The sequence below is a fragment of the Tenrec ecaudatus genome, chromosome 1 (genome assembly GCF_050624435.1).
Source record: "Tenrec ecaudatus isolate mTenEca1 chromosome 1, mTenEca1.hap1, whole genome shotgun sequence".
Lineage (NCBI taxonomy): Eukaryota > Metazoa > Chordata > Mammalia > Afrosoricida > Tenrecidae > Tenrec > Tenrec ecaudatus.
In genome coordinates, this window is record NC_134530.1 from 141974038 (window position 1) to 142000203 (window position 26166).

General features: G+C 43.2%; 1 protein-coding gene across 1 annotated transcript in view; it reads right to left on the minus strand.

The window, feature by feature from the left end:
- The window catches only part of VAV3 (vav guanine nucleotide exchange factor 3), a 405543-nt gene that overhangs the window by 138921 nt on the left and 240456 nt on the right, over positions 1 to 26166 (minus strand). Inside the window, exons 16-17 of the mRNA XM_075558833.1 lie at positions 5465 to 5566; positions 5074 to 5174 (exon numbers count right to left, since the gene is read on the minus strand). Of these exons, the coding sequence (XP_075414948.1) occupies positions 5074 to 5174; positions 5465 to 5566 (203 nt within the window). The remainder of the gene's footprint in view (positions 1 to 5073; positions 5175 to 5464; positions 5567 to 26166) is intronic.

The window sequence follows — 26166 nt, forward strand, 5'->3', positions numbered from 1 at the left end:
AGCTTTCTTCGTATGCATTGTTCCCGCTAGATGAGCATCCAGCAACTCTCTCTGAGTTGGTACCCCCAGTGGCATCACCTGGGAAGGTTCTCTCTGCTCACAGGGAATTTTTTCTGGAAGCAGTTTCACTCAAACCTCATTTTTGGGGATGGCTGATTAAAGAAGACAGCATGCGGCTATGAAATTTTGTTTCCTGCTTGGGGAAAAATGCCGCAGAAACTGTTATGATTTTGAACACAGCTTACAAAGACAGCGCTATGGGAAAAATTCAAGTGTCTGAGTGGTTTTCTCATTTCAAAAAAGGTGAAATGTCACAATGACAAAACTCATTCTGGACGTCCATCAGCTTCCTGAAAGGATGAAAATGTTGACAAAATCCAGGCGCATGTCTCAAAGACTGACAATGGACCACTGAAAAGATGGGGACGTTTTCTGGACTCTATCGTGGAGCTCAGTCCGGCAACTTTTAATGGAAGATTTGGGAATGAGAATGGTGGCTACAAAATGTGTGCCTTGTGTTCTGACTGACCAACAAAAAGAGCGTGGCGTGGAAACATGCCGTGCTTTGAAAGAACAGCTTGGAAGGAACCCAGACTTTATTTTTTCAAGGTCATTACTGGTGCTGAGACATGGTGCTATTCTCACGGCCCTGAAACCAAACATCAATCAAGCTAGTGGAAGACGCCATCGTCACCTTGCCCACAAAAAGTTTGTCAAGTGAAATCAGAGATCAAAACAATGCTCGTTTGTTTTTGTCTTTATGTGAGGGGGAGAGTGCATTTGGAATTCGTTCCATCAGGTCAGACTGTTAATCAAGCTTTCTATTTAGAGATTTTGAAAAGACTGAGTAACACCGTGTGATAAAAGAGGCCGGATTTGTGGCAAACGGGGAACTGGTTTTGCCACCGTAACAACACACCTGCTCACACAGCCATCTCATGCACCAGTGTTTGGCAAAAACAGCATGCCCCTCTGGACCTCACTCCCTGCGATTTCTTTTTAATTTTGTGAACTAAGAGGGACATGAAAGGACAGTGATTTGGCAACGTAGAAGAGGTAAAGAAAAAAATGAGGGAGGTACTGTCAGTCATCCAAACAGATGAGCGCGAAAAATGTTTCCAAGAATTGAATCACAGATTTGACAAATGTATTAGGTGTAATGGAGAGTACTTGGAAGGTAATAAGGTTGATTTGTAAACAAATTAAATACATAGCTTTTGGAAAAAATCCATTAAAAATTTTTTGCCACTCCCTCATACACTCCCAATGAATTGAAAGTGGGAGTGCAAAACATGCATGTGCAGCCATGTTCACGGGCACTCTTCACGACTATCCCCGAGGAGAAGCAATCTCCACGTCTGTCAATACAAGGTGGTGCGTGCATACAATGGACTATTCCACAGCCTTTCTGAGAAATGATGCCCTGGTACGTGGTACCACGCTGCTGAATCTTCCAAACTTCATGCTGAGTACAATGATATGCAAGGAGAGTGATATTGTATGGATCCACTGCTATGGAATATCTAGAACAGGGAAATATACAGAGGCCAAGGTTTATTAGTGGTCAGCATTGACAGGAGTGAGGGAGGACTAGGGGCTGACCATTCAGCTGACATTGAGCTTCTGTTAGAAGGTAGTGGGAGAATTTGAAAACGAACGATCGTAAGGTCTAACCACATGACAGGCATAACTAATGTGACTGAGTTGTCTACGTGAGGAATGTTAAAAACCCAAATAGTCTTTACCTAAACATTTCCCACAGTGAAAAGTTGGCCAGGTCTTCTCTTTATGTATAGAAAAGGGCTGTGTAAGGGCCGATGTGCCCACAAAGGTTAAGCAACGAGGGGCCAAAATCACCCAGAGAATCAGCCTGCAGAATGGATTAAATCTGGCAGGCATCCAGAGCTCTTAGGGGTCAGTGCCAATGCTGGCTGTCTGCCTTCACTAGAGGTGGGAGATACCTGGCGTTCGAGCCATAGAAAGCCTGCAAAATCATCGATACCAGCTCACATCAGATGCATCCCCAAAGAAGAGAAGTTCCAGTCATTATTACATTAGGAGTGAGTGGATCAAATGCTGGACCAGTCTGGCCAGCAAGTGGAGTTATAAATCTCCAGAGGGCCAGGGGTCGGAGAGAAGTTCCCCACTCCTGCCACCAGCAACTCGCCTCAGGGCAGATTCAGTGGAAATCATGACCTGGGGACCCACACTGGAAATACGCCGCTCTTCTAGCTGGCTAGAACAGAAACTTCCATCTGTTCCCTCTTGAAATTTTTAGCATAAAAGTTAAAAATGTCCTTTTAGTTATCACACTAGCGTATTACTTCAAAGTTCGATGCTCACTAATCTTTCTATCCACATTGGCTCCACAGTTACCAACCGAATCATACAGCCAACCCCCAAAGTGCAGAATAAGCTATCTATTTCAGAACACTACTTTTCATTATAATACCTTAGACTAAAATAAGGACTTCCTATTGTACGCAGGTACTACGCTGAACAATTAACACCATCCTCTCACTGGAGCTTCACAATCATCTTCTACTTCCATTTCTGTTGGGCAACCCCATGCCACCTGAACCAGCAGGTGCTGTGGGTGCTTGTGGCCTGAAGTTCTGTGAGCAGTAGGCTGGTATGACTGACTGTGTTTCTGGAAGCAGACCACCAGGCCTTTCTTCCACAGCACGGAAGCTCGACTGAAACCAGCTTAGTGTCATACAACATATGAGCCTCTACTGATGGATGGGGAATGGCTATGGAGGAGGTGTAGTCTGAGCAAATGGAAGTTCTGAACATTCAGGAACATTTACAAGCTCATGTAAAGGGTAAGTAACAAAGCTAGGATTTCCACCAGCTCAGCTTCTCTTTAGAATCCCTTTAAATCCTAGCAACCATGCCATCTGTGAGGTCCCTTGACATCCCTCACAGACTGGAAATCCTCAAGCAAGACAGGACCATGGGGGGTGTGTGTGAACATATTAGCAGACCAAGAGTAAATGACATATTAACAGCTCAACGCTATTCAAGATAGAGACTTAAAGATGAAAGAAGATCTCAGTGATAAATTGTCCATTATACTATGGAAAAAAACAATAATTTATAATATTTATATAATATTTTATCAACCTTGCTTTTTGAAAGTGAGAACTTGAAGCAATTTCTGATGAAGATCAATGATTGTAGCCATCAGTATGGGTTACGACTCAATGTAAAGAAGATTCAAATCCTCACAAATGGAACCCATAGGTAACATCATGGTCAGTGGAGCAAAGGTTGAAGCTGTCAGGGATTTTATCTTGCTTGGATCCACAGTCAATGCTTATGGAAGCAGCAGTCAAGAGATCAAAAGACAAGTTGCATTAGGTAAATCTGCTGCCCAAGATCTCTTTAGAGTACTGAAGAGCAAGGATGTTACTTTAAGGATTAAGGTATGTGCCCGATGTAAGCCATGGTATTTTCCATTGAGATATACATACATATATGAAAGTTGGACACTGACTAAGGAAAAGTGAAGAAGAATCAACGAATTGAATTATTACACTAGAGAAGAATATTGAAAATGCCAAGGAATGCTAAAAGAATCCAGCCATCCATCCTGGGGAAGGGCCTGATGCTCAGTAAAGCAGAGGGGCAGGGAGAAAGAGGAAGGTCCACCAGGAAGTGAATTGACACAGTGGTTACAACAATGGGCTCAAGCATAAGAATGACTGCAAGGCTGGGACTGGACGGGGCAGTGTTTCGTTCTGCTGTGCATAGGGGCGCCATGAGTTGGACCTGACTCCATGGTGCTAACAGCAACCTAACATCTTAGGACTGCGTCAGCTCTTTCTGACCTGCAGGCTGATGTAGGTGTTCATCTCGTTTCCTTGACTTAGTAGACTTCGCACCAGGTGTACAAGCTCTCTGAAGCAGTATTCTGAGGCATGCATGAACTCACAGGTGAGGTACCTAGCAGAAGCCCCAGGCACAGTAGTCACAGGGCAGGTGCTCAACTAATGACGGGCTCTTTCTCCTTGCAGCTGCCCAGGCCTAGTACAGAGAGCAGCATATGATGGGCCCTTTAAAATGTCTATTGCGGAATCGGGCAGGAATGTACTGTCATCTCAGTACTCCAGTATGATTCACACCTTTTCTACAATTGCCCGTTTTCTGAATATAGCTCTGAAGTGATCCATTATTCTCTGTCTCACTCTTCTGCACATTATCCAAAATAACTCAATGTCCACCTTTTCCTTTGGGAAAATCAAAGGTTGACATGGTCGCCTTTTGAACTCAAGCTGTTAAGGATCCCTTTCTTGTTTTCAAAAAGTTTTGCTGATTTTGAAAGGTCTTATTGATAAAACTCAGAGAGACTCAGGGGGAAAGGACAAAGAGAAGGAAGAAGAAAGAGAAAGAAGAAAGCAGCCAGAAAAGAAAGAGAAGGGAGGGAGCCCAGGAGGAGCCCAGAGACGCGAAAGGGTATGGGACGCATAATTGCCAGCAGCCTGGGAAAGGGGCTCATGGCACCATCACGGAAAGCTATTTTTGAAAACCAAGGGGGAAAATATTTACATAAAAACCACAGTATCTGTGCTCGTTGCTAAATGCTGGAAAATGACAATGGATTCAATTCATTAATTCAGGAATTCACCTGCACAACGGTTAGCTCTGGTGTCATTAGCATTTCTAAGCTGAATATTTAAGAGAGTAAGAGAGACATTTAGGAACCCAAGGCTGAAATAAAGAATGGGAGGAGGGGGCTTGTCTTTTTGGTTTTGTCCCTCTATTTGGTTATATTCATATAGCTTCAGCAACAGACTTTAGACAGTAAGGTGACACAAAGCACTCCAAGCCCCTCTTGAAGCCCTCTGCCTCAACGGTACGGATGGAAGTTTCAAACACAGACATCTCAAACACTTTTTAAACAGAGTCACCCAGATTTTAAAACATATTTCTCATTGTGCTTATAAAAGAGAGCTTCAAAAACAGGTATGTTAGAGCAAATGTAAATTAAGACTAAATTGGGCCTGAATGATGTTTAGCAAGCTTTATATCCTAATTATAAAGAGGATCACAACAATAAACATGACTTACCACCGGAATTAACTCTGCCACAATTGTCGACTCTTCCCAAACATTCTTTGTGTGCCCTGGCGCCACACTTGAAACATAAATAGCCTTGATAAAACGTTCCTCTGAAAGGTAAAATTAGAGAGTGACACATTACACAGAAGGCAGACCCAGCCTACGTGAAATCCTTCACACAAAGAACTCTTCAGCGGAGGGAGAGAACCTTGCCGGCAATCCTAAAGCGAAAGTGCAGGGTCAAGGGTCAACTCAAGAAAGATCTCTTAGAACCGGGCTGTTAGGCCACGTTCTCCCACTGGGGAGCACTTTGGCAGGGGTGTTTAAAAACAAACGTGTGAAAAGGCGGGCCCTTAGAGCAGTCCCTTTCCAATGAAAAGTTAAGACCAAGCACACTGACCTCAAGAGCATCTGGCAGACCTTGCAGGCGGTGACCCGAGTGAAGGTGTGCATTTTGAAGTCGTGGCAATTGGAGTCCGCGTGGTCCGGCCTGATATTGGACCTGCAGGAAGGAAGAAGGGAGTTTCACAATGCAGCAGTAGTCCAGTCACCTCAAACCCAAATTCTGCAACACGACATTGTTCTGGGATCAAATTGGAGAAGCAAGGCTATTAGCTAAAGCGATGCCTGTGCGAACCAGTCACACATCAGCATGGGTGCAGCCTCACTCTCTTCAGAGTTGTGTGCTCCCAGAGAACGTGACGGAATGGCTACCTAGCTCAGCACCTGCTGGGCATTGTGCTGTGTATGAGTGTGGCTTTTCTCTAACCTCATCCCTGAAACATAAACTCGCAGACAAAGAGAGGAAAGTGGGAAAGGGGATGGCATTTCCAGAGTTCAGTATGACTGGTGTCATCATCCATGTAAGTGAATATCGTGATGTCACAGGAAGTTTGATACAAGGCATTCATCTGATCCTTACCAGCGTGTCCTCTTTAGCAAACCATTCACTCCCCTCACCATCAAAATAAACACAGCTTGCATTTCTGTGCATGTACATCAAACATTTAAGAACCATAACGAATATCCACAGCACATTGACTCTACGCCAGAGACTGTGCCAAGGAGCCCGGGCGGCATGGTGGGTTACACACTGGGCCAGTAACTGTGAGGCCAGACCGCGGTCAACCCACCGGGCACCCAGGAGGAAGATGGCACTGTGAAGAGTTAGGGCACTGCTCTGTCCTACAGGGTCGCCAGGAGCAGGAACGAACTCCATGGCAGCGAGTCTGGTCTTTTGGTTTCGGCTCTGCGACAATGCTGCACCCATTATCTCATTCACATCTTAACAATGGTCCTAACTGGTCGGGACTAATGGTATCACTGGTTTACAAACCAGGAAACTGAGCCTTACTCTAAAGTTCACGGAGCTTGAGGTAAAGTTAAGTGGAAGAATCAGGAACCCCAACCCAGTTCTCTACTCTTAATCACCAAAGCTCCACTGAAAGGGGGACTTCTTTCCAGAGAAATCAATTATTTTGTTACTCGTAGGCATGATGACAACAGCTAAATGTGCTCATCTTCTAGGGGGGTTTATATGATTATTATCAACTTAGCCATGCCTAGAAGAGTGGAGGACAATTAGACGAGGCTGAGTTAAAAAATGGACACGAATGAGAGCTACACCTAGAAAGCCAAGAGGACGCTCTCCGCTGAGACAGACGTGACAGGCAGCTTGAGAGATTGTCGGAAAAGTTTGAGCTCCTGATGAGCTGAGATTTCCCCTTTTATAGAATACAGCAACTCTCAGCCACACGGCGCCTGGGCGTAATGAAGCATAACACAGGCAGGCGACCAGGCATCAATCTCTGAGGTACCAAGAGAAGCCTTATGAAAAAACATGCGCAAAGGCAATTGGAGTAGCAGGCAGTGATGCAGAAGTGTCAGGGAGGTCAGCCTTCCAATCCATCTGCTGAATATGAGCGGGCTAAAAATGAAATCAAATATTAGTGCCATCTGGGATTTTTCTGCTCTCTGCTTCCAGTGACCTCGCTCTTTAGGAAATGGTACTGCTGCATGCTGGAAAGCACAGCCATTTCCATAGAGGCATTTTGGTGTTGCTGATTAAAAATCACAGTGTTTCTCCAAGAAGAGTGGTGTAGAGAAAGGATAAACATCTAAAAAAACCCAAATTAAAAAAAAAACCCTCTTGAGACTGTGTCTTCAGACTGTGCAGAAGACACGGGAGTCTGGCTTTCGTAAAGGCAGGCATTGAAAAGAGCATCGAACCCATGCCCATCGCCAGAAAGGCTGGGTGGGTGCTCATCTGTCTCTGAGCATCAAGATGATGCCATTGTATACAAATCCTCAAGTAAGACTTCCGTCCTGGGACTGGAAGAATTCATCATCTTTCCGCTTGGCAACAGTACGTGTCCTCCAAGCAGAAGCTCAAGCAGGTAAAAAGATGAGTAGATCATTTTAGTAGTTGACCTGGGACACAGGTGAAAGCTGGGTCTGTTGGAGTCTGTGGAGGTAAGTGTGTGAGCATCTTACATATGTACACACACACAAACACACACACACTCACACATACACACATATACACCATGTGTCTTTAATCTTATGGGCCGTTTGTATTTTACACATTTTCCAACTAAGAGAGAATGGGCTGGCTTTGCAGAAGTCAAAAAAAAGTTAAGAGGAGGGCGATACAGCAAACTAAAAGAGGTCATATAAAACTGAGAAAGGCTTAAAAAAGAAAGAAAAGTTTATGGTAAAAGAATCCTGAAGATATTGCTAATAGTCGTTGCCTTAAGAGAAAAGAAACTTGGAGTGGCAAAGAAGAATGATGGAAACGAACTGTTGGGACTTTTGTTCTTTAAAGTCTCATTACATATTCTTTAAAGTTTGACAATCAAACACGAAAGAACAAAAGTTAGCTATGCGACCCTGGAAGAGCCACGGAGGCACTCTAGAATATCAGCACAGAGTGAAGGGCAGGAATCTGAAAGTGGACTGCCCAGAATTAAATCTTAACTCGCAAATTTCTCAAGGGTGACCTTGGCCAAGTCAGCAAATATAACACAGGAATATTAACAAAACTAAACTCATAAAGTGATGTAATATATGCAGAATCCTTAGGACACTGCCTGATCAGAGTTGGTGTTCAATAAGTGCTGTCTGTAACCCATGAATCTGGTGCTGAACCCATGCAGTGAGGATGGGATCAGGAGCCTGACTTAAGAGCAGTGAAGAGCTCCTTGGTAGATGAGGGTGAGAGTCTTCAAAGGATTCCCATTCTCCTGGACATTATTCGAAGGAGAAGGTGTATGAAAATCCTCGTAGAATTAGATGAAGTGTTACCAAATGCAACCAAGGGTTACCAAGTGCCTGTATGGATGTAGAGACCTTAAATAGTTTGTTGACTGAATAGAAGACTTAGAAGGTAGAGCAGAAGAGCACAGAGAAGCCCCAGCCAGGATATGGATTGGGAAAAACACAAGGGCAAGTGGCATTTATTGTGCACCTGTAATGCATCACATACAATGCTGAAGAAAGCCATAACATGCTGCCATGTTTACATCATATGACAAACCTCTAAGGCAGAGGTTTCATTCATTTCATAAACATGTACTTGACTACCTATCAGCTGCACAAACTCTACGGGAGAAACATAATCCTTCTGGTCCTTGGGTCAGAATCTCATGAGTGAAGGGGAGAGAGATAAACAAGATGAGGTGGCAGAGGTCATCCAGGGCCGAGGAAAGAGGACAGATTTCATTTCTGAGAATGGCCTCACATTTTTTCTTTTGGAGAGGGAAAAATCCTATCACTGCCTTGTAGAGCATTCCTTACAGTGGAGCAAGAATGAGAATGGGCAGAGCAGTTATAAGGCCAGGTTAAAGGCGCTGTCATGAATCAGCTCAGAGAGGAGAAGTAAAGATCACTTGCTCAGCCACAGCTTTGCATGGCAAGGCTGCTACGCTAGTGACCTACATTCAAAGAACAGCTGGCCGTGGGGAAACTGGATGGGATCTCATAGATCTCTCGATAAAGTGTTCCATTTCTTTTGCGTCACATAAGACAACAACACACAAACCCACTGCAGATGAACTGGTTCTGACTTGTATGGACCTGATAGGGCTGGTAGTAACCATAGAACACAAATGTTTCATCAGGCTTCCAAGACAGTAAATCGTTCTGGAAACAGATCGCCTCAGTTTTCTCCCCAGCAGAGGCTGGTGGGTTTGGATGCCTGCCCTTCCCGTTAGCAGCCCAACCCTTAACCCACCGAACACCAGAGCTTTTTTGCTTTGTGTGGAGAGGCCTACTATTCATTGTACAGATCCTACAGTGTGCCTCTCAGCTTGTCTCCTCCTCTACCTGGGTTCACGGCTGCCTCTGAAGTGAGGACCACATACCTCCCTCTAGCGTGGGCAGGTTCTCCATTTGCAAGACATGCATTTCCAACTGTTTCTCAGGTATCTCAAGCGCAGCACACAAACAGTCGAACCTCCACCCCTTTCATAACAAGCTGTATCTAATTCATTTCTGATTCAATCCCTCCCCATTCACATGATCGTCTAAGCCAACAACTTCCCAGCCACGAGGCATCTCTCTCTTCCTCATCTCCTCTACATAGTCATTTTCTAACCTCACTTCGGCTCCCATTTCTCGTTCTCCGAAATCATGACCATTTCATTCAACCTTTAAATTAAAAAAAAAAAATCTCTTCAAAAATTCTGGTTCTACTCTTTCTTCTCATGCCTAACGTAAAACATTGCCTTTTTATTTAGTTATTAATAACTTTCTAAGTATTCATCGAGGAGCCCTGGGGATGCAGAGGGTTATGCACTGGACGGCTACCCCAAGGTCAGTGTTTTGGAAACCGCTGTCTGCTTCACGAGAGAAAGATAAGGCTTGCCACTCCAGCAAAGCCTTCCTGTCTGGACACCCGCAGGGACAGTTATCTGTTCTACAGTCACTATGGATCCGAATCAACTCCATGGCAGAGAGAGAGGCTCATTTATAATTGACTTTTTATATACTAACTTTGTATTGTAAATTAGGTAGGGGGGTACATTTCAGATAATTGACTTTGTGTTTCAACAACTTAAACCACTAACCAAGCCCCCCAATAGTTGACCTTCACTCGCTCTTCTCTCTTGTGGATCACTGTCTCCCACGTGAACACCCTTCAACAGTCTGGCCCAGTGCTTTAGCTTCTTTACCTTGAATACCCCTGACCCTCCCCCCACAACACACATACACAACCTTTGTCCTGTGGTTGGCTCATTTCACTCAGCATAATGGATGTTCTCCAGGTCCATCCATGCTATCAGGAGTTTTGTCATCTTTTTAGATACATAGTATTCCAAGTTTCTTTGCCTATTCTTTTATTGGTAAGCATTTAGGTTCTGCTTATCTTGTTTTTGTGACTAGTACTGCAAGAACAAGGGTGTACATAGGTCTGTCGCGTGATAGCTCTTATTCCTTTGGGCGCTATACCCAGCGGAGGGATTGCTAGGTGGCTCAGACTTCCTATCCCGGGTTGTTTGAGACAGCACCACCCTGCTTTCCATGGTCGTTGCACCACTTCACAGCCCCACCAGCAGTGGATGGGGCTCCAATGTCTCCACAACCTTGCCAGCAATTTGTTGTCTTCTGATGGTTGCTTTGTTTTGTCTTTTGTACTTGGCTATCATTGTCCGTGAAAGGTGGTATCTCACTGTTTGGCTTTTAATCTCCCACATGGTTCAGGAGTCTGTCATTTACTTTCTTACCCTATTTAAGACTTATCCTCTACAACAGCAGTTCTCAACCTGGGGGTCATGAGCCCTTTGAGGGTCGAATGACCCTTTGACAGGGTCCCCTAAGACCGTTAGAAGACACATATTTCCAATGGTCTTAGGAACCAAGGCACCGCTTCTTTAACATCTCCAGGAGGATCCGCCCACATGCAGGTACGCCCACATACAAGTACCTGGCGTAAAGACTGTTACCCATGCTACCCCATGCTTCAAGACAAAATTCCATCTATTTGGAATTAGAAATAAATATTTCACAATATATAATTACATATTGTTTTTGTGATTAATCACTATGCTTTATGTTCAATTTATAACAATGAAAATATATCCTGCATATCAGATATTTACATGACGATGCATAACAATAGCAAAAGTACAGTTATGAAGTAGCAACGAGAATAATATTATGGTTGGGGTCCCCACAACATGAAAGGGTTGCAGCATTAGGAAGGTTGCGAACCACTGCTCTATACCATCCCCCAAATTACCTTCAAAAATAAGACTCTGATTATATCATTCAGTTCCTTGAAGACATCTGCTGGCTCCCTATGCAATAGTACCTAGCGGTCTATGCTCTAAGCCAGAGAATCTCTTGGCTCCTCCTTTGCCCGACACTGACAAGTCACGCACATTCCCTTCAGAGACCTCACATTCCAAAGCATACTCATCTTCCACAGCTCTTCGATGTTCTAGTCCATGTACTCGAAAATATCTATCTTACATACTCTCTGCTAATTTTCCTGATGACTAAATTAAGACTGGACTCAAACTAGGGCCACGGCGATAACACGTGGAAGACCCTGCGATAGAGATAGTGATCATCTGAGTTCCAGGTGTACATTTCCCGCCCCCTGGGATAAGGCTGAATCCCTGGGTGTTGCCTATGGTGAAGCATTTATTACTAACCGGACAGTTAGTGGTTCAAATGTACCCAGAGGTGCCTGGAAAGAAAAACCTGCCCATCAGCTTCAGAAAGATCGCAGCCACTCGATACCTGATGGAGCAGAGGGCTACTCTGAAGAAGGGCTGCCATGAGTCAAAAGGAACTGGACAGCAGCTTCTGACGGGATTATGCTTATTATTGCTATAGCACTAGATTATATTATAACCAGGAAGCTGGTTCTATGCAATGCATGTTTATATTCCTATGTGCCTCTTGTAGAGTGCTTATTAAATAGATATAGAATAAATAAGTCAACAAATACATTTTCCATCTCCTAAGTACCCGAGCCTGGTGGCACAGTGGTGAGGATTCGACTGCTAGCTCAAAGGCTGGAGGTTTAGCCCACCAGTTGCTCCACAGGAGAAAGATGCAGCAGTCTTTTCCTGAAACGTCCCCCCCCACCCCCCATGGAAGTCCTGAGGGTGGTTCCACTCTCTCTTGGAGGACTGCTAGGGGGTGCAATTTACTGGATGGCAGCCAGTTGGGTGCTTCTATACTGACTATTCTGCTACAGGCTTTTGGAGCAAGAGATAGCCAAAGGAATAATTACTATTCTTAGAAAATCCTCTGAGTTAATGAATCAAAATCTCACACTTAGCAAGTGACAAAAAATAAAGACTGAAGAAATCAAAAAAGGATAAGGCTCAATTAATGGAAATATTAGATGCAATAAGAAAACTAAATGTGTTTGATAAATAAAGAACTAAAGGCATGTGGTGTAAGTTCAGGGAAAACACAAGATTATAAGTTCAAAACTGGTCATCAAGTGCTCATGGAACAGTGGAGAGCTCCATTTCGCTTAGGCGACATTTGTGACAAACCGGAAAACAATGACAAATAGGCTTAGTCGGGTGGTTCCTAGAGAAGGAATGGGAGTGACACTTTACATTTGATAGCCTTTATTAAACAAAACAAAGAACCTTGACTCCATGACACCACCTTAAAGAGTCCTCTGAAGCATCCTCTAACTTGGAGCTGTGATTGTAAGAAATCACCCCACAGTATGAAAAGCACGTGCTGACGGTCACCTCCCCATGGGCCTGTATGGTGCCTGAGGGCAGGGACCATTTTTGTGTTCTTTGAACTCTGTGTCTCTTCTTTATTGCCGTATAAAATTCCCCAGGAAAATTACCTGCTAGACATTCAAGGTTGATGGACATTAGAAAAAAATGCCTTAACTATAGTATTTACCTTGCTTGTTCTCAGAAGTCTGCTTTTTGCCACATTATCAGATGGAAAGATAAAGGAAGGAGAGGAAAGACAGACATTTTCACAAAGTCAAAAAGTTTCATTTCCTACGTGAAGGGAAAATGGAAGAAAATATGATGCCTGCATTTCAATTCACTATTATAATGAATGGTCACTCACGCAGCATTTACTATTTCTTTTACAAGGACAATACTAGCAGCCTGAATGCTCCTTAGAAATGAAGCTGGTGAGACGCCTTCTCCCACACTTTGGGCATGCTGTCAGGCCCTGGAGAAGGACATCATGCTTGGTAAAGAAGGCAAGTGAAAAAGAGGAAGCCCATCAGCAAGATGGATTGACAGAGAGGCTGCAAAGATGGGCTACCCATAGCAATGACTGTGAGCACAGTGCGGGGCCAGATGGTGGTTCTTCGTGTCGTACGTAGGATTGCCGAGCCAGAACGGACGTGGCGGCAGCCAGCAAAAGCAAACAATCATCATACTCAGATGTCAATATACTGCAGTAGGAAGGACGATAGCTATTAATTTATTATGGTTAGGCGTGGTCGAGTTATGATCACTTTAGTGATAGTTTTGGAAAATAGAAAGCCAATGCTGGAGAAATGAAATAATCTATAACTATCATGACTCGTTACAGTGGAAATAAGATAAATATCCATTTATTATGTTATGCTACCTTATGTCCTTTCAACATTCAAACATCTCCAGTTGGATACTGTGATACTTATTAAAATATGCAAATTAGTTTATTTCATCATATTACATTGAAAGAAAGGTGAGCCAGCTAGAAGCAGAATCTCAGTGCCCGAATGCAGCAGGTTTCTCTGTGTACAAAACAGATATAGATAAAGATATGCGCGTCTATTGCTGAAAGTTAGAATATGTACCTTTAGGAAAACATGTATCAGAAATAAATTATTGTAGTGTAAATGTTCTTATGACAGCTGAACAATATTTTCAATTTATTATTCTATTTAATTATTTTATTATCCATAATTCTTTATAATACAACATGGCTACATCTCATCCTACATATATCTATCTATTAACCTCTTATGGGGGAGTTAAATTTCTTCATATGGCTCTGCTATCTATGTCTCTGAAACACCCACAAATGATTGGGTGGGACCATGCAAATAGGGTGTCTGTCACACTAATAGAAGGGACTGGTCAGTTTGTGTTGCCCCTCCCCTGGCTGTAAGAATGAGCTGTCTCCGCAGGAAGAAAGTGAAATCCCAGGATGACTGGAAGAACTGCCTACAAAAGAGCATGTTCAAGATTTCTGTCTGAAGCAAGGGAAGCCAGAGACTTTGATACAGAGACCATAGCACAGAACAAAAGAAGCTCATTCAAAACCAAAGGTTGAAGCAAGGCGACTATGAAACAGGACAGAGGAGTAGAGCCAAGACACATAGATGAGTGGCTGAGAGAAACTTGCCTGCTGGCTGATGGAGGCATGACTATGAACCAGTGACTCTACCCTCCTTACTGCTTAGTGATCGTGACTTGTGACAACCTGTTCACGCCCTTAGGGAATCCCCATAATTGCGAGTTTGGGCTGTGAGCTCCATGTGGCCATTGCAATGAATTATCAAACCCAGCACAAAGCAGAGTGCTGTGGGAGGAAGCTTGGTGTCAGAATAGCATAAAGAAGGACAAAAGGTGGAGGCATGTCTGACCTATGCCTCGTGGCAATATAGATGCCGGGACAAGTCGGGTAAGGCCCTCTGTGTAGTTTCTGCACTTCTATTCCTTAGAGGCAATAAAAAACAGTAGCAGTAATACTTAAGTTAATCTTCTTTCCCAAAGCAAGCTTTAAAACTGAAATGGGTTCTACTATTATCAAGATGTTTAGCTATGCCATTTCTTTTTAAATAGAATTTTCACAGTATAGCCATACACCACATTAATAAAATAAAGAACAAGAATTTTATCATTTCAACAGACACCAAGAAGACTTTTAATAAAATGTCTAATGTGCTTTTGATGACACTCAAACCACAGGATTAAAAAATATCAAACTAAGGAAAATCGAAGGCACATTTAATATATAACATTAATGCAATCATAGTAAAGCTAAACAAAACTTCCTGCAGTCAACAATACTATTCAGCAGTGTGCTGGAAGATCTCATCAATGCTACACAACAAGAAAAATAAGTATGAGGAATATACAGTGTAAAAGTCATGTAAAATTATAATTTGGAGAGTAACTAATTGCCTATTTAGGAAAAGCTAAAAGAAATTAAAAGCTGAAAATTAACTAAATAAGAAAACCCAAAAAGGTAGTCTATTTTTAAAAACGTTTCCTTTGAAACATTTGCTTTGTCATATTTTTTTAAATGGGAATAAATACGATACTCATAGTAAAGAAAAAATGTGTTCATGATCTCCCAGTCATGCACAGTTCTGGTGATTTGATAAAAGGATTCATAGGGCCGAGAGGCCATGACGGTCATGACTACAGGCAGGTGACAAGGATCAGCAAAGGCATGAGACGATCCAGGTGGAACCTGGAGCAGTGCACATGCAGGGTCCATCGGTCTCCTTTTCATAAGGGCCTAACAGAACAGGTTCCTGTTTTGAACAGGGAAATGGAATGCCAAATTCTTTCATCATACTTATTCGGTCTGCAGGCTGAACAAATTAATCGAAAAAGCCAGACTCTATGGGAAAGAATGAGGCATCAGGATTAAAGAAGGTCCGTTAACAACCTGCAATATGAAGATAATGCAACCTAGCTTGAAGCACTTGCTGATGAAGATCAAAAACTACAGCCTTCGGTATGGATTAGAACTCAATGTAAAGGAGAGAGGGGAAGAGAAAAGGGCCTTATAACTGGGCCAATGAACAACATCATGACAAACAGAGCAAAGACTGAAGTTGCCAATGTTTCACTTTACTCGCATCCAGAGTCGACACTCCTGGAAACCGCAGCCAGGAAGTCATATGCTGCACCGCACTGAGCAAATCTACTGCACAAGGACAATTTAAAGTGTCACAGAGCAAAGGTGTCACTCTGAGGACTAAGGTGCCTCTGATCTAAGCCACGAAATTTTCAATCGCCTCATATGCATGCGAAAGACAGATAATGATTAAAGAAGACCAGAAAAGAATTGGTGCATGTGAATTATGATGTTGGCAAAGAGTACTGAAAGTACTATGGGTGGAGAAGGCAACAGAAAAATCTGTCTTGAAAGAAGTAGAGCTAGAAGGCTCCTTTGGCAAGGATGTTTCGTCATCTTTCATACTTAGGCCCACAATCAGGAGAGACCAATCCCTGGAGAAGGACATCATGCTTGGTAAAGTAGAGGGTCAAGAGAAAGATGAGTCAGTCTGGTTACATAAAGATTTAGATCTTTATGACTATCTCCCCAGCAGACAGACCTGGAATTATACATGAATTATATTTTTTCTATGTTTCTTTTTCTGTTTCTCCTCTTTGATCATTTGTTTTCTTTTAATTTTGTCTTCATTCTTGCTGTTTGGTCTGCCTATATAAGATAGGCATGAGAAGCAAGCCCAAGGAGAAAACAACAGGATTGACAGTTCCAGGGGAATTTTGGGGGGGGGGAGGGAAAAGGGAGTGAGCAATCAATGCCATGGACACAGAAACAACTAAGGAATTAAAATCAACCATGAGGTGGGTGCAGAGACCCTTGTGGTGGTGGAGCAACAGTAATCTAGTCGAGAAGAATTACTGAGAGGCAAGTGAAGGGTGAGCATGACAGAGGGGCAGGAGGAAGGTAAAAGGAAACAGTAAAGATCTAGGAAGCAAAACCATCCATAGAAGTAGAAACATAGTTGTGTACGTATGTAAATAGATTAATTCATTAAAATTGAGGTATTGGACTACGTAAATATATCTATATGGCAATATATTAAGGAAGTAGACAGATTTTGGGCCTTTACTCAAGTCCTCCCTCAACACAAGAATACTTTGTTCTATTAATCTGGCATTCTGTAATGCTCACCCTCTGCACACAATCGCTGGAGACAATATGGGTGCATATGCCAATGTGGTGAAGAAAGCTAATGGTTCCCAGCTATTCAAACATATAGCATCTGGGGTCTTAAAGGCTTGAAGTTAAATAAGCGGCCATCTAGCAGGGAAGCAACAAAGCCCAAGTGGAAGAAGCACACCAGCCTGTGCGGTCAAGAGGTGTCAATGGGATTGGTAACAAGCATCAGAAGACCCACAACAAATAATCATATTGTTGAGAATCAGGGTGGTCAGAGTGGAGACCCCAAACCCATTTGTGGACCACTGGACATCCTCTCACAGAAGGGTCACCAGGAAGGAACGAGTCAGCCAAGGCGCAGTATAGAACTGATGAAACACACGATATTCCTCTGGTTCCTTGAGATTTCCTCACCACCACTATCATGACCCCAGCTCTACCTTACAAATCCGGCTAGACCAGAACATGTACACTGTCGACACATGGCACCCAGGACAGATCAACCCCCAAGGAACAAAACTGGGAATAGTGATATCAAGAGGGTAGGGGGAAGGTAGGGAAATAAAGGAGAGAAAAGGGGGAACTAATCACAAAGATCGACATGTAACCCCTCCCCAAAGGGGACGAACAACAGAAATGTTGGTGAATGGGAGAGAGCAGTCCGTGTAAGATATAAAAATAATGATAATCTATAATTTCTAAAGGGTTCACAAGGGTGGTGGGGAGATAGGGGAAGGAGGGATAGAAGAGGAGCTGATACCAAGGGCTCAAACAGGAAGAAAATGTTTAGAAAATGATGATGGCAACATATGTACAAATGCGCTTGATACAACTGATGGATTGTTATAAGAACTGTAAGAGGCCCCAATAAAATGATTTTTAAGAGAAATAAATAAGCAATGCAAAGGAGAGGGGAAAAGGACACTTCGATCTTTGGAAACCCTATGGGGTTGATCCATTCTGCCCTAATAGGTCTCTCTGAGTTGGAATTCACTCAGGGCAGTGGGTTTGAGTTATTAAAACAGCATGAGTCTGATAACATACAAAAAGATTACTAATATGAAAGATTGCATTTTGAAGATGACCAAGAACAAATAAGAACTCAGTATACAAACGTTGCAGCTGCTTTTCACTTGTTTATTTAAAAAAATACTTTTTTTTAAAAGTAGTATCGTTATCTGCCAGGCAGAGGGACGAAGATGAACAAAACCATCTAAGTCAGTCCCCGCTGAACACACTGGCCTAATAGCGACAGATAAACCAAAACAAACTCCCTGCCCTGGAGTCAATTCCGACTCATAGCAACCTTATAAGGCAAGATCAAACCGCCCCCTGTTGGCTGCCCTATCTAAATCTTTACGGGGGTCAATAGCCTTATTTCCCACTCCCTGCCCCCCCCCCATGAAATAACTGGCGGGTTAGACCTGCTGACCTTGCAGTTAGTAGCCCAAGAATAAACTATTATACCACCAGGGCCCCTTTAAGTGGGGTAAGGACACATTTAAATATCTTCACAATCTTAAAACGACAGGTGTGAGATGTGCCACAAAGGAGGAGGCTGTTGTAGCAGAACTTAAACTGCAGAATTTGACCTTGTCAAACGGATGATCACGAAAGCTTCCCTGCAGGGGGAAGTGTTCCCCTGAGACGTGGAGATGAACAAGAGCCCACGAGGTGATGGGAAGTTAGAAGAATGTCCACACAACGGAGCGAGAAGAAAGCACAGTTAAAAACACACCGCCAGCTTTCTGCAAACGCCGAGCAAGCCCAGTCTCCATCACACATTTTACAACTAGATAAAATCTACAGGGGTTAAAGTTTTATAGTGTTACTTGACAAAAACTTATCATCTGTCTAGGATGCATCATAAATAGAGCCAGCCAAAGGAATGAAATGGACCAAGTCGCCTTTGTCATGGGCTGACATTCTCTAATAGAAGGCTTGAGAGAAACTTAATGTTTGACCATTAAAAAACCCAAACCAGGAAATACAAGAAAACATGTCATTCCCAAACCCCAAATCCCATGCCAATTCTGACTCACAAGACGGGGTAGACACACCCGGGAGCGTTTCCAAGGCTGCAAAGCTTCCCAGCAGCAGATGCCACTTCTCCCTGCTGCAGAGCAGCCCTGGGTTCACAAGGCCGGCCACCCTTCCTTTGCCATCATGACAGGACTGCAAATCAAAACAAGAAATACCCTGACACCCTGTGGGGGCAGGGACTAGCAAGTTTGTGGGGAAATGAAGTTAAAATATAGTAGAACTCTTCCATGAACCATTTGAAGTCCTCTCATCACAGAACGACTAAAACCTGGATACTGCCAAATGTTGGCAAGCCGTGTGGAGCACTGGGAACTCTGGTTCATTGCCGGTGGACGTGAGAAAGAGCACCGCCGCTTGTAAAGACAAGTCTGGCATTGTCTTACACAGGTAAGCACACACTTAGCTACCGTGTGACCCAGAAAGCACGCTCCTAGAGATTTACTCAAAGGAGATGAAAATGCATGTCCACGTAGAAACCTACATGCAACTGTATACAGCAACTTATTCCTGTTTGCCCAAAGTCGGAAGCCGCTGAAACAGCCTGCAATAGGTGAATGGATGTATAAATTCCGGCACATCCATATGGTTTGTGCTGTATAGCATTGTGGGTTTAGAAAAAAAATCTATAATGTCAAATGTCCACTATTACACAGAAAATCACTTCACTGCCCTAAAAAGAACGCAGTGACAGAAATAAATGTACTATCGAGCCACCGAAAGACTTGTAATACATGTAAATGCAGACTGCTACATGAAAGATCCGTCCGGAAGGTCACACTGTGCACGATTCTAACTAAATGACAGTCTGGACAAGGCACAATGGTAGAGACAATAATGTTTTTAAAAATCGGTGGTTGCCAGGGTTTGGGGGAGGAGAGTGCCGAGGTAAGACAGCAGACATGTCTAGGGCAGTGAGGCTGTCCTGCATGATACTGTTATAGTGAGCCCATGACACTGAGAGATTTCTAAGTCCCTAGAGCGCCACAGTCTGTACTTTGCCTGAGTCAACGCTCTCGTGGTGGCCCCACGCACGCCAGAGGACTGCGCCTCGCAGGGTTGTCAGCGCGAGGTGTCTAAAAGTAGGTAGCCAGGTCTTTCTACTGATGTGCTTCTGGGTGACCTTTAACCTTCTTCTTTGCGGTAGCCGCTGAGCATGTTAACTGTTAACCCATGCAGAACAAGAATGTAGATGTTTATCACAGGAGAAACTGCACAGGAAAGGTGGGTCCTTGGGGCCCGTATGTTTCCTGCACAATTTTTCTGTCAACCCAAAATTGCTCTTAAAAAACTAAGTTTATATGGTACTTTTGAAAAGCATACCCTGCAAAGCAAATGTATCGTTGCACACTGTGAGGGTGTCACTGGATGAATGTGTCTCTATTGTACGGAAGGTCACACGGTGCACAGAGTGAAAGAAGGAAAGGAGGAAGATCCCCATTCTAGATGCGCATAGCATCATCTGACGCTCCTTTACTGCAGTTGTGCCAATTCCTTCACATCGATGTGCGTGACCGTTTGATTAACGGCATTTACCTTCTCCCCGGAGATTGGAAACTCCATGAGGCCAGGAGCTGGTTTTCCTTATTGTCAACACTGTGCACCGTGCGCGGCATAAGCAAGTATCCCACAAATAATCTTGAACGTGATGGAATGACGAAAGGAGATTCAAGAAATAAGATGAAGATGATGTTAGTACATCAAAGGTACCCTACACAATGTTGGTTAAATATTGGCTGCAAACTTGGTTCTTGGCTTCCTAGCAACCAAAGCAGAGGAGAACCCTGGATCCGCTCCAAGGTAAATGCTCATTTGCTTCCTGTCGCTGAAGTCCAAGAAAAATCACCGGATGCGTTTCCACCAGAGGGACACGAGCACGATGTATCCCTAGTGTTGTCAACAGCATCCTTCCTTACAAAGCCAATCATCATGCAAAAAAAGAAACTAAAAAAACCAAACCAACCAGTCATCATGGTGCCCGCTTGCAGTCTATGGGAACTGTCTATGTAACGACCATTTCTGTGCGCTCAGTTCAGCCAGTTTTCTGCTCTCATAATGCTGCACAACCATTATCACTGTCCATTTCCAGAACGTTCATCACCTGAAACAAAGACTCTGTTCCACTCACATCCTACCTTTCACCTCCCCTTCTCACCTACCCCCTCTTAAAGTATGAACCAAGGACATCACATCGAATGGGGTAGCTCAGCACAAGCAGTTTTATGAGAGGAGGAGAAGGGCTTCAGGACCTTCTCCATTCACATATATTTTATTAAACAACAACCATCAGTCCCTAAACCAGATATCCATTTTCCAATTGAAGACTAAGTAATTCCACAAACAAATAAAAATTATACGCAGATAGGACAAACATCTGTGATAAACCTTCAATTACTCGATCGAGAAGAAGCAGTTCTTAAATTTTAGGAGGTAATAAGAAGCTATCTTTATCTTAACAGAGAGAAGTATTACAGGATAATTTGTCCATGAGGGAGCTGCAGATAAACACTCAAAGCTGAGGGTCAAAAGGAAAAAAAAAAGGCAATGAGCTGAGTGAAATAGGGTTTAGCCCATAGGTTTGCAAAGGCATTTGGCCTGCCACTCCTTTTCAGGAGAAAAACACTCCTCCCTGCAGGCCTGCCCAGGCCATGAAAACCTTTTGTCCTGCAGCTAATCCAGGAGAAAGTCTAGGAATGCACTTTCAGCTCCTCTGGAAGACTCTGCCACCTCCTCTCAGGGAGCACTGCCCACTTGGATCCAGTCTTAGGAGACCAGTACAAAGGAGGTACTCATCACCCCACTACCTGCCACTCCAAGTCCCTGAAGGCCCGCTATGCAGGACAGATCACAGAGAGAGCTGGATCACAGACTGCATTTGTTAATGACTTCTTTCAAACCCTTAGAACTATCAATCAAACCTTGAAGACTCTCAAAATAATGTATCTAGGTTGTTTTTGTCAAGTCCCGAGACCTTCTGAAGTCCCTGATTCTGAGAAAGCCTGTTTAAACCACATACAATCTTAGCTAACACCTAAAATGGAGGGAATCATGGTATCCTTCAAGTTGAGTCTTTCCCGTGAGACACCGCATCAATAGTCTCATTAGGCAATATGTGTGTGTGTGTGTTTCTACTTCCATTAAATTAAATTTTCCCATAATAAAACCCAAATATTTATTTTTTGAAATGTCCTATATTCTGTTGTCTTTTTCTGTTGTCCATCCCCCAGGGAGGAGGTTATATGTAGATCCTAAAATAATAATTTATAAATTATCAAGAGTTTTTGAGGGAGGGGGGAGTGGAGAGAAAGGAGCAAAATGAGTGCCAAGGGCTTAAGTGGAGAGCAAATGTTTTGAGAATGATGAAGGCAACGAATGTACAGATGTGCTTTACACAATTGATGTCTGTATGGATTGTGATAAGAGTCGTATGAGCCCCCCAATAAAACGATTTAAAAAGAAAAAGGAAATAGGACACTAAAACTAAAAAAAAAGAGTCCTATATTTTGGAACCAGGTCCACCAAGTATGTAATAGAAAAGCGCAAAGGGCTTTCTTTATTCGTATAATCTTTGAATAAACTACCCTAAGTCCATGCTTGTTTTCTTATAATTTTCTCTCATAACACCATCGCATATTAATTATGTTCCTGGTTATTTGAAAGGGCAAAAAAATGAAAACCAAAAACCCAGCAGGTCCTTAAAAATTCAAGATAACAAAAAGCAAGAGGGTTCAGGAGGGACACCAGCCCCCTTTCCTAAGGAATATAGAATTCCTAAGGAATATAGAACTCCTAACAGAAGGTTTATCAATCACAAAAAGATCAATTTAATCTTTCTATTCCAAATTATGTAACCTCGTTGATCGAGGGAAATGAACACATATTTTTGAGATACCAGTACCAGTAAGAGATTGCTTAGCTCTGTGAAGCGGCGTTTCCTTGTGTGCTATGCATAATTTCACTTCAATCTCTCACCCAGCTGGCTTTACTGTAATTTTCTATATACATCTGTCACGGAACTTCAGCGACATGCAAGGAAATTACTAACTGAAAAGTCAGTTAAATCTATCGCAAATAAAAAGTGGGAACAAATGCCCAACTTGAATGACCTGGGTCAAAATTTCTTTAAAACTTGATGTGTTGTTTGGGGCAAATATGACATTTCTATTGTATCCTCCTAAGCAATCAGTGTGCTACCCGGTAAGCAGTGGACTACTAACCATAAAGTCGACGGTTCAAATCCATCAGCAGCTATTGGGAAGAAAGAGGAGGCTGCCTGCTCCTATAAAGATCCTCTGCCTCAGAAACCCTGAATGGTGTCCCTACACAGGGTTTGACTCTATGGCAATGAGTTTGGGTTTTAGTCTTAAAAGCAATCCAATAATTGTCTCTCCATCTCTACTGTAGGAGGTCACGGTCTGAGAGTGGGAGGAGAAAGGACTCACTAATGCTGTCACTGATGATACCCACTCCAAATTTTTCTGAAGATCAAGTGAGAATAGACATGTGCATTTTTATCAAATGTATGAGATGAAATATTAGATGCTGCTACATTAGAATTATAGCAGTACATTAATATATTAACAGCAAAATAAATATTAGATGCAGCTCTAATACTACTACTGTGAGGATCCTGTGATTGTAGTCATAATTCAGCAGCACACCCAGAGGCGTCATAAAATTACCAAACCCAAAACTCACTGCCATGGAGGTGACTCTGACTCCTAACAACCTAGAACTGGCCCGTTTGAGTTTCTGAGACTGAAACTCTTTGCAGGCGTGCAAAGCCCTGGCTTTCTCTGCAGGAGCAGCTGGTGGTTTCAAACTGCTGACCTTGGAGTTAGCAGCCCAATAGCATAACCACTAGGTCACCAGGGCTCCTATCGAAGGGTTAAAGCATGATAAGTAATGACCTTGTACTGTTATATTCTGAGCTGATGGGAGTGACCGTGTGCTCCTCTTAAACACTCAAGGAACATATTTTAAAAAAGCTCTTTTTTACAGCAGTCAATAAATTGATTGTGTATGCACTGTGTGCCAGCCTTCACTAACGCACGGGAAAATAGGGTGAACTTATCTGACCCCCACTGGTCCCGGATCTCCAGTTAATTTAGATTATCTTGCTTGACTTTCATTTTCCCGTTATAAACAGACTGTATATCCTCACGGTACTGAGCATACTAAGGAGAGAGAACGAAGTATCAATGTTCAGGTTTCAATAACAGGCTATATATTCTCACCGTGGTCGCCACTCTGAGTAAAGAGCCAGTTCTAAAGGATGCAGATTGTTTTCATTCTCTAGTTCAATAAATCTAGCCCACAATTCAAACACTGGAGATAGCGTGAATCAGGAATGCTGAGCTGGCACCGTGAATTTACGTCATTGTAGCACATTTTGAATTTTGTCTGGGATGTGAAGTATGCTGTTAATGCGCCTTGGAAGCAGACAGAGGCAGCGCTGCAACAGAGCCATCTCCAGGAACAAAGGGACAAGACTGAAAGGGCAATCTGACAAGCTTAGTAAGAATCTGCCCTTCAAATTCTATCACGAGTAGGTATGAAAAAAAATATATTTTCTCACCGACATCCTATTCTTTGCATATAAAACCTATACATTTTAGTAAATTCCACAAGCAAAAGTTAAGCACAGTCTGGGACTCAGGCATAAACTGAGGCCATTGTGACATACTGGTCAACCATTGGCTGCTAACCATAAGCTCAGCCATTCAAGACCGCCAGACTCTCTACAGGAGAAAGATGGGGCTTTCTGCTCTCCTAAGGACACCCCCTCCCCACCCTCATAAGAATGCACTTCAGAGGACAGCACTAAGCTACAGCTCGGGGAGAGGGGGGGGTGTCTAATCAGAGTACACAGCAGCAAATGAAGAGGGAAGGAGAGAGTGTGGAACACATCCTGGCCCACCAAGCCCTGAGGACATTATTCCTGCTCAGAAGAGACAATGCACTGAGAGGATCATAGGGCCCGCCCCACTGTGAGACACTATGTCACTCTCTGACCCATCGGCTACTGGGACAACACTGGAGACGCAGGGGGGGAATCGTGCCCATTCTGACCCCACCACACCAGGTGAAACACTAAGGGCGTGCAACAGAACATCAAGGGGAACAAAGCAATGAAGTCCCTAGGGAATACGGAAAATAGACTTTGGGGCCAGGGCGTGGCACCCCATCAGACTCTACAGCAAAACACTCCTAAAGGTCAACAAACACACCTGGAACTATTTATAGCAGCATTTCTCAACCTGTGGCTCATGACCACTTTGGGGGTCAAATGACCCTTTCACAGGGGTCACCCAATTTATAACAGTAGCAAAATTACAGTTATGAAGTAGAAACGAAAATAATTCTATGGTTGGGGGAACTGTATTAAAGGGTCATGGCATTAGGAAGGTTGAGACCAATTGATTCGTAGGCTTTTCTTCTGTGTCATTGGTTTTGCTGTCGTTTGATTTCTTTTGTTGCTTTGGTTTGCTCTGTCTTGTTTTTGTGCTTATTATTATCTCTGCATGTCTACCTAGATAAGATAGGTGGGATAAACAATCCAGAGGAGGAAATAACAGGACCAATGGTACTGGGTAGGATACTGGAGATGGGGTGGCAGGGGACAGGAAGTGGGTGTTAACAAACCCAAGGACTGGGGATCAACAAGTGATCTAAAATTGATGGCAAGGAAGGTGTGAGATGCCTGGTAGAGCTTAATCAAGGACAATGTAGCTGAGAGGAATGACTGAAACCCAAATGAAGGCCGAACATGATAGTGGGACAAGAGGAACGTAAAAGGAAATAGAGGAAAAACTAGGAGGCAAAGATATTTATAGAGGTCTAAATACAGGCATGTACATATGTAAATATTTTATATAACAATAGGGATATAGGTATGTACATGTATTTATATGTTAAGTATTAAGGTCGCAGTTGGACATTGGGTCTCTACTCAAGTACTCCCTCAATGTAAGAACACTTTGTTGTAATAACCCGGCATTCTGTGATGCTCACCTTCCCAACACTTTCACTGAAGACAAAACAGGTACATAAGCAAATGTGGTGAAGAAAGCTGATGATACCCGTGTTGGGAGCCGATAGGCATTAAGACCTTGGCCTCAGCCACGTAGCAGAAACTTGGCCGCTTTCTAACAGCAAGGCTTTGTTTCCTGCCCAACTTCGCCCCCACATTCCAAGCTA